Source organism: Protopterus annectens, chromosome 9.part0, assembly GCF_019279795.1.
Source record: "Protopterus annectens isolate FY-2018-M chromosome 9.part0, PAN1.0, whole genome shotgun sequence".
Classification (NCBI taxonomy): domain Eukaryota; kingdom Metazoa; phylum Chordata; order Ceratodontiformes; family Protopteridae; genus Protopterus; species Protopterus annectens.
This window is the reverse complement of record NC_056743.1, coordinates 407,544,752-407,561,011: the sequence shown is the minus strand read 5'-3', so window position 1 is coordinate 407,561,011 and position 16,260 is coordinate 407,544,752. Positions and strand designations below refer to the sequence as shown.

General features: G+C 41.0%; 1 protein-coding gene across 7 annotated transcripts in view; it reads right to left on the bottom strand.

The window, feature by feature from the left end:
- Window positions 1-3,418: 3,418 nt before the first annotated feature.
- The window catches only part of DMTN (dematin actin binding protein), a 1,900,252-nt gene continuing 1,887,410 nt past the window's right edge, over window positions 3,419-16,260 (bottom strand). For all 7 annotated transcript variants that reach the window (XM_044082941.1, XM_044082937.1, XM_044082938.1 and 4 more), the window contains one exon: window positions 3,419-10,502. In XM_044082941.1, the coding sequence (XP_043938876.1) occupies window positions 10,389-10,502 (114 nt within the window). In that variant the 3' untranslated portion in view covers window positions 3,419-10,388. The remainder of the gene's footprint in view (window positions 10,503-16,260) is intronic.

The following is a 16,260-nucleotide window of genomic DNA, read 5'->3' as shown; positions in this document are numbered from 1 at the left end:
GTGGTGAAAATAAAGTGCCTAAGATGGGTGATAGGATGCACACTGTGGGACAAATGAAGGAATAAGGACATTTAAGCAGAAGCCAAAATATCTCCAATTGCAGAGAGGGTCAAACAGAATAGATTACAGTGATTCAGTCACATGCTTGAAAGCAGATAATGATCTAGTGTAGAAGATTTGCGGAAGACAAGACACAACTACGATGTCTAGGAAAGAGTTGGAAGAGCTGCGTGAGAAAAGACCTGTGACACTCAGGCATCACCACCTACGAAGATAGGATAGTGGCACTGAATCAAGAAAGATGATGACAGTTGACACGACTCCCTAATCCCATGCAGAAAACGGGAAAAGTGAGACGTAATGAGGATGAAACATGACTCCCTAATCCCATGCAGAAAACGGGAAAAGTGAGACGTAATGAGGATGAAACATGACTCCCTAATCCCATGCAGAAAACGGGAAAAGTGAGACGTAATGAGGATGAAACATGACTCCCTAATCCCACGCAGAAAACGGGAAAAGTGAGACGTAATGAGGATGAAACATGACTCCCTAATCCCATGCAGAAAACGGGAAAAGTGAGACGTAATGAGGATGAAACATGACTCCCTAATCCCATGCAGAAAACAGAAAAAGTGAGACGTAATGAGGATGAAACATGACTCCCTAATCCCATGCAGAAAACGGGAAAAGTGAGACGTAATGAGGATGAAAAGCAGGCAGTTTGTAGATAGAATATCCACTGTTTGAACTTGAAACGTCCATTTCAGTTAATCAAATGACCATAGAAATGCCAACGTGCTTTGACTTATCTCTGTGTAATTGAAGAATACACCAAGTACATTGATGGGTTTGCTCTGATTGCTAAATGACACTGGCCAGAAGGAAAGACAATTCTGACGCAGTACAAAACAATCTAGTAATCACTTTGTTTTATTTAAATTGTAGTTACTCTGGCACTCAGAATTAATGAATCACTGTGGTCCTCTGCCTAGGGACATTAGGTGCATCTTGGTACTTGCCTTGGTTATTAAGTACTGCATATGCTGTGATATATGTAGAAGTACGCTATGTTTGAAGTAATCTGTGCAGTTTCGTGTAAGAGTTAAGTACCCAGTTGTTTTTGCCCTATATCAGCAAAGCTTTAGCTCAATTTAATGTACTACTTGCATTTGAATATTAGCATTAACCCTCTGTATTTTGGTTTAGGCTAAAAATATGATTTGTAGAGATTTTTTGTTAGACTATGGAGCACGAGTTTTCCAGCTTTCTGCCATTTTGTTGCCATTGGTAATATGTTGTTCACCATGAGAAGATTGTGATGTTACATTGGCTACTTACTGAATTTAGTGATAAGTCCATGGTGTCAGTAATCAGATTTATTTGTAGTAATCATTTTGCAAGTAAGTAATGAAAGACAAAATTACACAACCAATATGGCATATGATGTAATATTAATATTAAAATGTTTTAAATGACAAGTTAGTTTAGAAGAGAAGGAATCATCTGAGCTTGAGTGGTACTGGCGTCCCATCCACTCAACCCTGCTGTGAAGAAGCAGAGAGACTATTAAGAGCTAAGTTCACAGCAGGCTATATTCATAGAAAGAATAGGCTCACTTTCTTAAACTGTCTGTAAATTATTCTTTTTCATATTCATGCATTTCCTTAAAACCTTTTTCACACTTGCAAACCTTATTTTAATTGATGCCTCAGTTGTTTTTACCAACAAATACCATCTACAATCTTCGTTACCAGTCTCCCACCCCTGCCTTCCCCCATTATCAGTTTTAGCTTCAGGCTCTCTGTGGTTGCTGTTTATTCTCTCTTGTTAAGTATCTTTTAGGCTGTATCCTTTTTTATTTTTTCTCCTTGTTACCAGCAGTGTCTCAGGTTCTCTATCTTCCTTGGACACTCTACCTTGCACATTGCACCCATTGTTTAATTGTCTGCCCCTCTATAGGCCTCTTTAGATGGACCCTATTTTCCTATAAAATTATTGGTCATATTTATTCTAGCCCTTTCGTAGATAACCTGTAATAATTTTCCTTTAAAGGCTTCCACTCTTTTTGGTATTTCAAGTATACATTTTTGTACTGATATATGATTCCCCTCGATGGTCCTCCTGAATATACTGCATTGATGCATCCTTTGTGGTGGTTTAATATTACTTTTTTTTTACAAGATACAATGTAACAGCCAGTTCCTTAGTACAGTTTCTGTGTCACAGTATGTTCTGTGGCAGTGGTATCAATTGGCAGTGCTACCAGCTGTGTCATAACAATGATTACAGCTCAACTCCCATCCAGCCATCAAGAAAAATCTTGATGATTGGATGGGAAATGGGAAATTCACCCCGGGAATCACTTCTGTGGCTCTGCTCGACAGGGGCACAGGAAAATAATTTTCTTGGGTGGCGAAAGCCAGGGTACATTTTTTGGCTAGGCTTGTATGGGCCCTAGGGCTGATAGCCTAGTACCTACCTATGAACTACAAGGTAAATGAGAGCCATCCCTTTGAGGGAAGCAATAATGAAATTTTCTCCATATGAATTTATGTAGCATTCACCCACAGAAGCACAAACCAAGCCTATTAAATTTATGACCATAAATCCCATTGATAATAATAATCTAATAAATGTTCCAAGAAGAAAAAAAGGTTTAGCGTGGTGTTGAAGTTTGAGTATCCACATTCTTAGCCATTTTAATAGCGTAGTGTAGTAGCTCTGAAGAACAAAGGAAATGTTGCCATGATGAGTCAAGCCAGCCCAGTGACACGTGTGGAATGCAACTACTTTTAATGTCCTGGGTGGTATGAGTGCAAACGTTTTAAATTACACATCAACCCATAATTTCAGGCATGATTAAGTATGTGATATATGAAGTATATATTTCCATCAAATTGTTTTACATTTTTCTTGGCAGTTTCATAATAAGCAGATGACTGTATGTGACATAACAGACTTTCAGTGAGCTTTGTTCCATCTGCAAGTCGGCTGGAACTCGATTTAAGTAAATGTTCCTTCCACATTATACATCTTTCACAAGAATGAGCTGTCAGATGAAACATATTGCTTCACACACAGATCTTAGCATATGCAACATTTTTTGATATTTATGAACTAGTTTTAACAGCTCTCTGGTATGCATGAAGACTTGATACTGTTATGTTCATATTACCTGATTCTATTAATTTTTTTTTTAATTTAAATTCCATGCTGTTAGATGTGTACAGTTAAACTGTAACATACTGGAATAATGCGAGTTAGTAACCTAGCAAAAGTGATAAACTCCTGTAAGGGAATGTCTGGTATGAAATAGTTGAAATGCAACTTAAAAAGTGACACCCATGGTAAAATGTTAATTGAAACCCATTGTAAAACATGATAGTAATACATCTGCAAATAACATTGCAACTTGTTACAACAAAAGTATATACCTTTATTTGGCAATATATCAAGTTGCACAAACTGCTTAGGCATGTCTTTTCATTCATCACAGCCTATAAATAATTTACTAGCATGCTATGCCCTTCTATAATTTCCAGGGATACCTCCACCATGTGAGGAGGTTAAATCCATGTAATTATGGGAATATCCCCACAGTGGCTTGAACCTGTGGTTAATGTCTGGGTTTGGTGGCAGGCTGGACATGCATGGAAGCACGTGCATAGCCATGATGTCACTGCATGCAACCACATTAAAGAAAGGTCAAGCAGGTCCCTTGTGTGCGTACACTGTCTTATTTAAAAACAGTGTCTCACCAGCAGTGAAAAGGGGTAGCTAGCAACAGAGAAGTATGAGGAAACCTTGGAAGGCAGAAGTGATGGGGGCCAATGTATGCCAAAAAATAGGAGGGGGTTTGGGTGTGTGACCTTGTGCAAAAACATTTCATTTAAAAGGGCTAGATGCAGGCATCACATTACTTTTACACAGGATGTTAGTATTTATTCACAGTATGTTAAACACAATACTTAGAATCTTGTTGGGCAGAACAGGAGTTCTTGCTACTGCTGCTGTCACTGTCAGTTAGTCATTTAGTCAAATCTAATTCTTTGGGACCTCAAGATGTTTAGAATTCAAGGTCTGTTTGTCAAAAACTGCCTTTATCCTGCAAATTCATATTCAGTACTTGAGTAATGCTGCCCATCTACTTTAACCTCTGCCACCCTTCCTACTTTTGTCTTTGATCTTTCCCAGCATTAGTGCCTTTTCATTATGTATCCAAATTATCAGACTTTTAGTTTTACTATTAGATATTTCAGTGAGCAGTCTGGATTTATTTCCTAAGTGTTCACTGGTTGCATCTTCTTACAGTCTATGGAAGTCTCAAAGGTTTTCTCTAACATCACAGATCAGAAGCCTTGATATTCTGGCATATAACCTTACCTGTAAGCCCAACTCTCACAATCATATGTTTTTACAGGAAAATGTAATAGATTTGATCATAATTTGACTATAACATTAGACAGGAGTACCACTTCTTAATGCATTTAAATGCAGGAATGCAAACAGTGTTGGGCAAAACTCTGGACAACATTCATAGCTAAATGCTGATGTTGAGCAGGACTGAGGTACCTGTTCACACTGCTTCTCATTACCCAGACTACACCAGGTTCAAGGGGTTAACTTTTTACAGGACAGCTAACTACAACACATAGGGTTATGCTGTACAGGAGAGGAGTGTACCTCTTCATTACCAAGCTGAACAAAGAGCCTAGCTCTGTGTCACAGAGGAATAAAGCCCTAACTAAAGCCCAGATGAACAAAAGTAGACTACTGCTTGGCCAATAGAAGAAGTGGGTGGAGATAAGTGACTAGCACATGCCCTTCTACCCAACAGGAGGGAGGGAATGATGCCTTCACTTATAAGTAGAGGCCTACAGGTGATGACACTGCAAATATTAACAAGGGATGTAGGTGGGACCACCCATACACAAATAGGGCACAGTAGGACCCCCTACTGATTCAAGCTAACATTACCCACTAGGAGTGGGGCTGAGAATCAGAAAGGAAACAGCCTCATTGGTCAATGTAAGCAAGGGCACAAACAATCTCAATGGCTTCCTGAATGGTAGCCCCCTGCAGTTGGTTCTCACCCCCATGCCAAAGACGCCCCCCAAGCATCATATTATGAATAGGCTCCAAACCAGCAAGGTAGGGACAATAATGATGAGCACTCACCTTCCAACTGCTCCAGATTATGAGGAACGCACTGCATTAAAGGCGCAGTGCTCACAAAGATCTGCATTAAGCGTGTTGGCTCCACTTTGCACATTCTGACTGACTCATACACCACAAAGATAGCCAATCAGCCTACAGGTATATGAGCCAATCAAGGTAAGCAAATTAACCAGGAGAAGCAGAAAAAAGAACAGTCAGTAACCAGTTAGTGACTTCTGGGCTACAGTTTTCATGCCACTGCAATGCCTTTAAAAATGGTATTGCTGGGAGCACTTTTTCTTTGGGGATTTAAGGCAAGAACAAAAGGGCGTCAGCATTAGGATTCAAGAGGTTCCTGGCACTGATGGATTATTTTGGCTGCCGGCAAACTTTTGAGGACTGCAGGCAGTTTGACTTCAAGCCTAAAAGATATATTATATCCTTATTAGTATTGTGGAACAGAACAGAAGACCAGTGAAGAGTGGAGACTACAGTACAGTGTGCAGTCCAGTACTCAAAAAAAAAAATAAAATGATCTGTGATTTCTTCAGCATATCTTGGCTGCCTAATTTTTAGTCCAGGTTTTGCTAGAACAGTGGAGAAAAAATATGTAAACTTGCATATTGCTGTACGTTTGGTGGGGGGTAGGCAAAGTCTTGCAGCTCAGTGTTTAAGAGGGTTAGGGACTTTCTAGCAGTTTTTTAATGTTTTCTGTGTCTGTAGAAAGACAGAACAGTTTAGTAATAACTTCAACTAAGAGCTCACACAATAAAAAATGTTAAGTTATTATTTACCATAAATATCAATTAGTGTGTACAGGATATGGGAATTCTCTGCTGTGGATTGGGGGGGGTGGTTCTGGCAGCTTAAGTATGTTATGTTTACAAGGGCGCAGCTCAAGCTCTCCTTCTTCAGTGTCTATAGGTGGGGGCACAACAGCTTACTTAAACTTCAACTAGGAGCTCACAGGGTAGCAATCATCAGTTACTTTATACTTACAATAATTGACTGTTATGCATTATTAAGATTCAGTATTGTTTACTGTGAATCTGTTAAAATTGTTTTAACACTGACTGTGTGACTGATCCTTTCAGTGTGGAACTTCAAGGCACATGGACATTTTACGACTCAAAAATGAGGATATTCCTTATAATGAAGGACACTTGAGTGGTATTGTTTAATAAATCCACTGAAATGTAATTGCTCATTGGAAAAAGTTCATAGGTTATTAAGAGCTCAGTCTTAAGCAGAGTTGCTGCTTTTGCTTTGTGACTGTAAGTGGATTATTTGTCATTGATTATGTACTTAAATATAGTAGTGTTTTTCTGATTACAGAATACATTTTTGGCTTCAATTATACACTGTTTTTTGTAAAATAATTTTTCATGTGTAAAGTGTTAAGTTTTGGTTGATATATACTTCAACTTACTGATTTTGCTTAAAAGCCCATTTCAGCCTGGCACAGTGGTGTTCCACATTTTGTTTGTTTGACACACATTGGCAGGTTCTGTGTTCCACACTGACCTCTTAACAGGTTGAAACCTATGGATGGACATGGTGGCAAAAAAAAAAAACTACATTCCCAATAAATGAGTAAAATAAAAAAAGGATTAGGTGGGAGATGCACCTACAAAACAGATACGGAAAAGGGAACAGAGTGGAGGGATGGGGAGAGACACCAGTGATAGTGAAGAAGCTGAATTAGTCAGAACTCGTAAGTAACATCTGAGGGACAACAGGAAAGTAATGGGTAGAGATACTCAGACAGGGATGTGAGACAGCAAGGCGATACTCAGTATGGAGACAAGCAGAGGGAAGAGTAGAAGCAGAAGATGAAGACAGACAAGTAAAAGGAGGAGTCAGAAATGGAAGATGTAGGTCTTGTAGGAAAAGAACAGGAGGAATGGGAAAATGATCAGCTGCAGCACATGATGGGCAACTCTCAGCAGGAATAATGACATGAGCTATGTCAAAGTATACCTGCAGGAGACAGACTGATACTGGGCAGAAAATAAAGAACGAGACAGCAGTGTGAGTACAGCATAAAGGATGTGATGACGACAGCCATTCAGAATCACCAGTGGGAATTATTAGTGACCACTTTGTATTGAAACCAAGCATGAGAAATGCCCTTAACACATGGGAGGAGGTGCTCATGATGATCCTCAAGAGGAAGGTGTGGATTCGTGTAAGTCAAACATGGGGAGGTGAGTGAAGTCCTAGACCAGGACATCTCATCCAGCTGATGCACGACTGCACTGGGAAGAGCAGAATTTTGGATGATATGTTTACTGAACTGGATGGCCTTATCAATGTCCATCTTTAGGTGCCATTATCCAGTTGAATTAATGCCACTGAAGTAGAAAGTCGGAGAAGTGCAGTGATTTGTGACTTTAGGGGTGGAGTAAACTAAAATGGAATAATGTGAAAGATGAAGTAGGAGATACAAAAGTAAAATTCAGGATTGAATAATCTGTATGAATGGGTCAGGGATAGAGTGTTCCAGGCTGCAGGAAAGTGTGGCCATACAGAAATGTGAGGCTAGCAGGTACAGCAGAAGTGAGAATATACAAGTGATGTGAGAGACAGTGATGAGATGAAGGCACAGAATAGGGAAGCAAGCAAAAAGGTAAAGAAAGTAGTCAGGACAGCACAGGTCCATAATCAATAAGGAGAACAACACCTTTTTTGTTTACCCTACATAGCAGGAAGGAAGAAGGGTGGGATACAACTAGTTAAGATAAGACTATTGGTGGGAGATCATGGAATGCCAGGCACAAGCAGAGTTTATAAATGTATACTTTCGCTCAAGCTTCAGAAAGAAAAGAAAAAGGAGGATGTGATGCCGAAATGGAGGTAGGAAGCATGGAACTTCAGTATCTGGACTCTAGAATAGGAAGGAAATGGAAATGTCTACCCTGTGAATGTGTCAAGCAAATGGACTAACCGCACCAACGCACAAAGTCCTAGTGTAATCAGTGTGTTTGCAGATTCCAACATGGAGGGCTTTAAGGGATAACTGATCAAAATGCCTGATGACAAGAGTTACCTTCTTGTAATGAGGTGGGACCAAGACAGTCTGAGACACTAAAGGCCTAGTAGACAAAATGTGGCAGCATAAAAACCTGTGAAGAGAATCCTGAGAGAAAGGCTGGATACTATTTTTTGGCGACCACATGCTCTTGGACAACCAACATGGATCTACGACCAAGCAGAGGCCCTTGATGAAAATGAATCAGTTTCATGAATGGGTTGCAAAAGAACATACCAGTAGGATTATAGGTAGTTATCTTCTACCTGGGCTTTGTCAAGGTCATTGATTTGGTCCTGCATTGGTAGCTGCCTAGAAAATTGTAAATGATAGATCTAACGATGAGGAATTGGATTCCTACAAAGTTTATGGATAGGAAATTCAGTATTGTAGTGACAGGGAAAGCGTCATGCAAATATGAAGTTGATCAGTTAAGTCCTGCAGGGTTTACTCCTTGGTACAGCGTTCTTCTCTGCATTCAGTCCAAACACGTTAAAACATGCAGAGTCTTCATTTAAACTTCAAAGCTGCAGCTGTAGAAAATGGGGGAAAAGTCTAATGAAAGGCCCCAAGAAGGCTGACTTAGTAGTAAGGAAGGATGGCAAATGAGATTTAATGCAGGCATATTAAATACTGCACAACACCCCTGGTGTGAAGTATCAGATGGAGAAAGGAGAAGTGATGGCTAAAAAGCAGGAAGAGGCAGAATCAGCTAGTCATGGCAGCAAAGAACAAATTGCTAGGTTGTATTCTTGTACAGGACATTGAGCACTGTGTGCATTTCCATGGGGGGGGGGGGGGGGCAAGAGGGAAGAGGAGATCTGCCTGCTGGATAGAGTCCAGAGGAAAGCCGCCATAAACATAACTGGGATATAGGAGAAAAGAGTAGGAGAGTCAGGTTTACTACACATCAAACGAGATGTAGAGGGCAATATATCAATACCCAGGTCATTTGAACTTTTAGGTGATTTGGTCTCGGTCAAATGAAAGTCAGTCAAATGAGATGTAGGTGAAGTGAAGTAGATCTCTCTCTCTCTACATATATATACATATATATATATATATATATATATATATATACATACATACCCATATAGGAGGAGTTCCATGACTAGAAGGACACTATTTTTCCTCTCTAAACACTTTTAATAGCATGACTTATAAATTTATTTCATTAATACATCTGTCAAAAAACATTGACTTCCTAAAGCTGAACCCTTACATAAAAATGCTAATGAAAGGCATTGGTCATCATGGGCAGTTCTGCTGCTCAATTAATTTCACATTGCTGTGGACCCTTCTGAAAGGCAGACACAACTAGAAGCAAGATTAAGTTTCTCTTTTTTTACATAGACTACCTCACGCACACACTTTCTCTCGCTCACACACACACTGTACAGCACCATACTGCTTGCTTGCTTTTAAAACAGACGGTCTGTAGCCTTTTGGTGCATGTAACGTAGGCCATAAAACAAAAGCAGAAGGCTACTAAAGCTACAGAACAGCCCCACACAGTATGCCAGTAGATCCTGTATTGTACTAAACCTCAGCATGCAACCTTTGCTCAGGGTGTCTGTAAACCTCAGAAAATGGAACAGGGTAACCAAAACTTAACATTTCAACTACTGAATTTAAAGGTAAAGGTAACATAGATCTACAAATATGAAGAACACAAAAAAAGTATCATACATATAAAAAATATTCCGTGATCAGCTGTTAACTAACACAAGTGCAGAGTAGATCTTTAAGGTCTCTAGATTTTGTGGTGGGAGTAGTATGTGACCATAAAATTACAAGCAACATTGTGCACACTGATATCACACTTGGTGACAGAGGCTGTGAATCACTTATGAGCAACAGATTAACAGTTATTTTACCATAAGCACATGTCACTGAAAACTGGGGAAACATAATGGTTTGCTGTTCTCAGTGAAGTGCTTTTCCATCGTGCAATGCAGGCTTGTATTTAAGCTGCACTATTTCTGCCATTGTGTATTCTTCAGTACAGATATGACATGCTATTTTGAACATAACAATATATTTTTTTTATTTATTTATTGTGCAAACCACACTGCCGGGCAGAGAGCTGTGTGAATCAAATGTCACTGAAAAGCTTAAGTATCCATTTCTTTTTCCTCTCCAGACTTTAGTATTGTCATTGCATCCCCAAAGGACTGTTGATTTATGGTCCCTCAGATCAGAAAAGGCAAGCCTTTTTCTTCAGCTCATTTCTCCTCCACAGTGACAACTGGTTGAATTCTTCTACAGGCATGCTAAAGATCAGTTGAAACTCTTCGGGTGACAAGTGCCTCTGAAGAAAGGGGATATACAATATTAAAACTGTGAGTTAGAGCTTTGCTTACTACTTTTTTGGTTGAACATTTATAGAATAAGTGTAAAAAACTTAAACTTTGTACACATGATATGAGGTTTCTATATCAACATGAAATAGTAAGAATGCAGAAACGCTGTGAAATGTACAAAACAATATCACTGCAGAGCATATATTTAAGTCCCCCACAACCTTTGTTTGTGTGTAGCTGTAGCTCTCTCTCTCTCTCTATATATATATATATATATACACACACACATATATATGCATATATGTGTGTGTGTATATACCTTTTAAAGGTATTTATTTGATTAATTTATTTTGCTACTTCAGTTTGATATCTCGGTAGGTAAGCTGGTCAATCAGTCCCCTTTCAGCTACACCATGGCCCATGCAAGAGCATAAAACAGAATAACATGCATTATTTTCAGTAAAATATTGAAACAAAGTATTTGATAAGTAAACATTAGCAGCAGTGTAACAAACCTAAAGAAAATGCCACTGCATTCATTTCAACAGTTGTACATGACATTACAGTTTGACAGTTACAATTGTTGTTTCATTCCATATTGTTAAAAAAGACAAATTTATTTAAATTACATATTAAACAAAATCCTCAATTTTAATGTTTGTGTTTTCTCCTGTCTCTGTAATAACAACAGTTACTATTAATTAGTTGTTGTTTCAGATTTGTTTTGAAGCCTTTGAGTATTTTTACTTCCTGATGCCACTTAAAAGTCAAATGCAAGTTACTGCAGCTAATTTACTGAAAGCTTTCTCACCAGTTTTGTTTCCAAAACCTAGCTGATCTAATGTATGATGCTGCTTCCTTCTGAGGGGCACATGTATTCTCTAATTGTTGGTGGGCAATAGTTGAGGTTAATGATTCTGAAGAAAAATGTACCAGTAGTCTTGCTGTGTGACTTTGCAGTGGGGAGCCAGTTCCACTGTTTGTGTAGCTCACTCTGGAAAAGTAGAACGTAATGAATGGGAAACCCATTCTAAGTTTGGCAAATGGTACCCTTCTAACTGTAAAAAAAAAAAAAAAAAAAGCAAAAAGTAATTCACGGCAAGAGCAAAGAAATGCAGTGAAAAATCAAAAAGCAAGGAGAGACTCCGTCTAACTGTTTGAATGATTTCATTTTTTTAATATCTATACTTCATCAGCAATAAATTTACAATGTTAAGTTGTCTATCTCGCCTTCATTCTTGCTGGATGGGTTCGGAGCCGACCTCGGCTCCGACTCGGCCACTCTAAAAGCTCGAGAGTTGGTTCCACCGGCTCGAGGCTCCCCTTATATCCCACAATGCTAGGCGTGAGTTACCTCAGATCTCGTTTGCCGCTACAGCGATCGAGGTGTTGTTTTTCTACCGGCTCAGGTCAGTAGTTTAATCAGTCGATTTAAACTAGTTTAAATCCCCTTTTCTTAACTAATTTGTTCATATTTCCCTTAGTTTAGTGTATTTCATCCCTTTCTTCTTCATAGGTTCATAGGTTCATACTAGGCTATCTGCCCAAGGGCATTTATAAGCCTAGCCCATAGTTATGTGGCTTTCGCCACCCCTTTAGTTTGAATAAAAACTATGCTTATCATTTTTCTGTGCCTCTGTCAAGCAGTGACACTGAAGTAATCCCTGGGGTATATCTGCGATCTCCCATCCATTGGTCAAGATTCCTCTTGAACAAGGCCAGCGAGGTGCTCTGCCTCACATGTACCGGGATTTTGTTCCACAGCATAGGGAGTCTCTGGGTAATGAATCTGTCCCTCCAGCACGTTCTATTTATAACCGTGTCAAGGTTTAAGTCTCCGCCCTTGTGGTTCTGAGGGATCTAGATTTTTGAGGTGAAGCATATTCATCAAATCTGGGTTTGACATGGCCTTATATGTCAGGCACAGGTCACCTCTGAGCAAGCGGTATGAGACTGAATAGAGCTGGAGTTCTTTCAGTCGGGCAGCATAAGACATATTTTTGAGACCCTTTATCCTTTTGGTGAGGAACTTTTGGGGCCTTTCAAGCTGCAGCAGGTGTCTGGTCAGATACATTCCAAACAGGGCATTGTACTCAATCATAGGTCTAATGAGTGATGAGTGCAGGGGGACGATGACCTCCCTTGATCTAGATGTGAATCCCTTCATGATCAGGTGGGCGATATAGAAGGTTTTCCTAACTACTTTAGCAACATGAGTGTCAAGCGAAGGCTACTGTCAACTTGGGTCCCCAGATCCCTGATGACTTTTTCTGTGCTCAGTGGATTGCCACCTATATGGTAGCTAGGGGTAACCTTGTTTTTCCCGAAGGGTATGACTATGCATTTTTTGGCGTTTAACTTCAGGCCATGGCTCTGGCACCAGTTATCCGTTTCTGTGAGGCCCTTCTGGAGGATATCTGTGTCAGATGTGTTTTCGACTATGGCCCAGTTTGCAGTCATCTGCAAACTTTGTCAGCCATAACCCTCCTGTGTTTGCTTGTACTTCAGAAAAGTAGATGCCGAACAAGAGTGGACCCAGGACTGAGCCCTGTGGGACACCACTTGTGACAGGCTTTGAGTCTGACATGGCTCCAGCAACTCTGACCCTGTGGGTTCTGTCACTTAGCCAGTTTGCAACCCATCTTGTGATGTATGGGTTTACATTCAAGCTGATGAGTTTTTCGATGATACCTGAGTGAGGTATTGTGTCGAAGGCCTTTGCCAGGTCGAGGTAGGCTGTATGGACTGCCTTTCCCTCATCAATGGCCTTGGTGACTGTCTCGAAAAAGTCAACCAAGTTTAAGAGGCAGGATCTGCCTTTGACAAAGCCAAACTGGGTTGGATCCAAAGTCTGCAAGTTCCCTATGTCTTTATTTATGAGTTCCATTATGATCCTCTCCATGGCTTTGCAGATAAGGCTTGTCAAGCTAATGGGGCGGTAATTTCCAGGGTCTGTGGAGGCACCGCCCTTATGAAGTGGGACCACAGTCGCCGTGCGCCACTCCTTGGGTACGTATCCTGAGGTGAGGCTAAGATTAAACAGCTGTCCTAACTGTGGGTTTAATTCCTCGTTGAGTTCATGAAGCACACAGCCGGGGACACCATCCGTCCCATGGATGCTGTGTTTTTGCCTTAGTGAGGGCAGTTCTCACCTGGGCGTTGGAGATGTTTGGGGGCTACAATCCTCTGGAATAGATATCTCTCCTTTTGGGGAGGGGAGAAGTTTGCACTGAACCTGTCAGCCAGTATGTTAGCAATGTGTGTAGGTTCAGTAATTTTCACATCATTTTGAACTAATTCTGAGCATATCTGGGAGTTTCCTCCTAGGTTTCTAACATAGCTAAAGAAGGCCTTATGATTGTCTTTAGAGTCCTTGGCGATTTTTCTCTCAAAATTTGCCTTGGATGATTTTATGAGAGCTCTTAGTTTTTTACTTATAATGATCAAAGGTGTCTTACCTTTCAAGGATTTTGCTCTATCTTGTAGTAGCTTCCTCCTTTTGTTGTAGAGCTTGTTTATGGCTGGGGTCCACCAGACTGGACGCTTGCCTATGGTACAGAGAGTCTTAGTTTTGTTTGGGATTGTCTGATCCATGCAGTCCTGTAGGTGCTGGTAGAAGGCATTTGTAAGTGATTCAGCGGTTTGAGTAATGTTTACCACTGGCTCAGGGGCCTTAAAGGAGACCACACTAGTTTTAGAAGTGTGAAATCGGCTTTTGAGAAGTTTTTCACTGTGGTCTTTTTGTTTCAGATGGGGCGGATGAGGACCTCCAGCGAGAGTAGTTTATGATCTGATCTCACCAGTGAGGGTATACTTCGGTGTTGAACATTTTGATCCCATGTTCGTGATGATGAGATCAAGTATGTTTTCTCCTCTTGTGGGGATGGTGACTAGTTGTTCCATGGCATTTGAGTTTATGAACTCCAGGAATCTTTGGGTTAGAGTGTTCGGGCTTGAGTAGTGTTCCCAGTCTATATTAGGGTAGTTGAAGTCACCTAGTATGATGGTGTTTGGCGATACATTTATCCCCTCCAATGTTTTCAGGAAGGCCATGTGAGGTTCCTGAGTTTGAGAGGGTGGCCTGTAACATGCTACAAATTGCAGAGCAGTCTTGCCTATGGTTAATTGCACCTGGATGGTCTCCGATGCATCGTGCGTTGCCACCAACCTTGAGGTGTGGGTGTCCTTTATGAATATGGACACCCCCCCTCCTTTCTTGGTGTTGTCCGGATTTTGGGGCCGGAACGCATGATATGAGGTGAAACCTGTTAGTGCTGGGGTGCTCTCAGGAGCCTTGAACCAGGTTTCTGTCACAGCACAGACATCGATGTTCTCCATATTGAGAAGGGCCTCGAGTGCGTGCATCTTGAGAGCGAGACTTCTGGCATTGAGCAGCATTACCCTTAGTTTTTTTCCTTTTTGGTGTTCTAGGGTGGTAGGTTTAGAATTTGAGCCTTGCCTAAAAAGGCAATATGGGGTGGCAAGAGCCTTTGCCAATATCCGGAAGCCCAGGGGTGACAGGTGCAAGCCATCCCTTGCGAAGCAGCGTGGCTTGTCCAGCATGTCATCCCAGGCAGACAGACATTGGATCCCCTTTGAATGACACCAGAATTTAAGCCAATTATTAAAGCTGATCATCTTATCACTGTATTGTGGCATCATTCTAGGTGAAGGTAGGATACTGCTCAAGGTCAGGGTCATACCTGCCTGGGCTACATAATCAGAGAGCTCCTCGATGTCCCTTTTCATGTAGTCCAAGGAGGTGCGTCTCAGGTCGTTGACACCAGCGTGGACAATGACTGAGTCGTACTTGTACCTGCTATTGAGAGACCTGAGTGCTTGCGTTATGTGGCGGATTCTAGCGCCCGACAGGCAGCTTACTGTGACCTTCTCCTTACTCAGTCTGGTGAGCGGACGTCAGTGTGTCTGACTATGGAATCACCAATGACAAGTGTGTCTGGCATTTTGTTTGGCCTTAAGGGCTGTGACTGTTTGACACTCTGACTGTGTGGTCTATGTGTTGCATGTGTTGGGTCGTGAGGTGGTAGTTGTTTGGGTGTCTGCTTTGGTGGCCTCTGCTGTTTTGGTAAATTTTTGATCAGAGCCTCAGTATGTCTTTGTGTGAGTATGTGTATGATTTGAAGTTGTGATGGTACCATGTGTGACTGGGTATGTATTGTGTGTGGTTACCTTCTCCTCCTGTCTGGTCTTGCCAGTCCTATGTTGAGAGCTCAGCCTCCAGTTTGGCCGTATAGTTGCATCTCGCATGTATTTGTGTTTTGTGGGAGAAGGAGAGGATTGTCTGTGTACATGAGGCAATTGTAACATTGCCTCAATATTCCCAGGTTCACCAGTTGAGCTGGAGAGGACACTAGCAACTGATCCCTCGACATACTAGAAGTAGTAGATAAAGAGACTTTCAAAGGACTCCGGGGGAAGTGGGTTTTAGGCTGGTGGGGTACTATCTATAATAAGAGTGCTTTATCAAGGTGCAAGTACTGTAGGAGTAAGTGCTAGGCTTTACAGATAGAGAATAGTCTACTTGGGAATCAAGTAGAGATGAACTTTTCAGTTATAGGATATGCTGGTTAGATCAAAACACTGTACATATGTTTAACCGCCGCTGCTCTTGTGTGCAACAGTGGCAACTCAAGACTAAATCAGCTAACGCGTTAGCGTGTTTTATAGCAGGGGGCTGAAGGGAGCTAGGAATTGGCCCAAAACGACCAATGGACTACTAGTTTCTGGCTGAAACTTCACCAAATC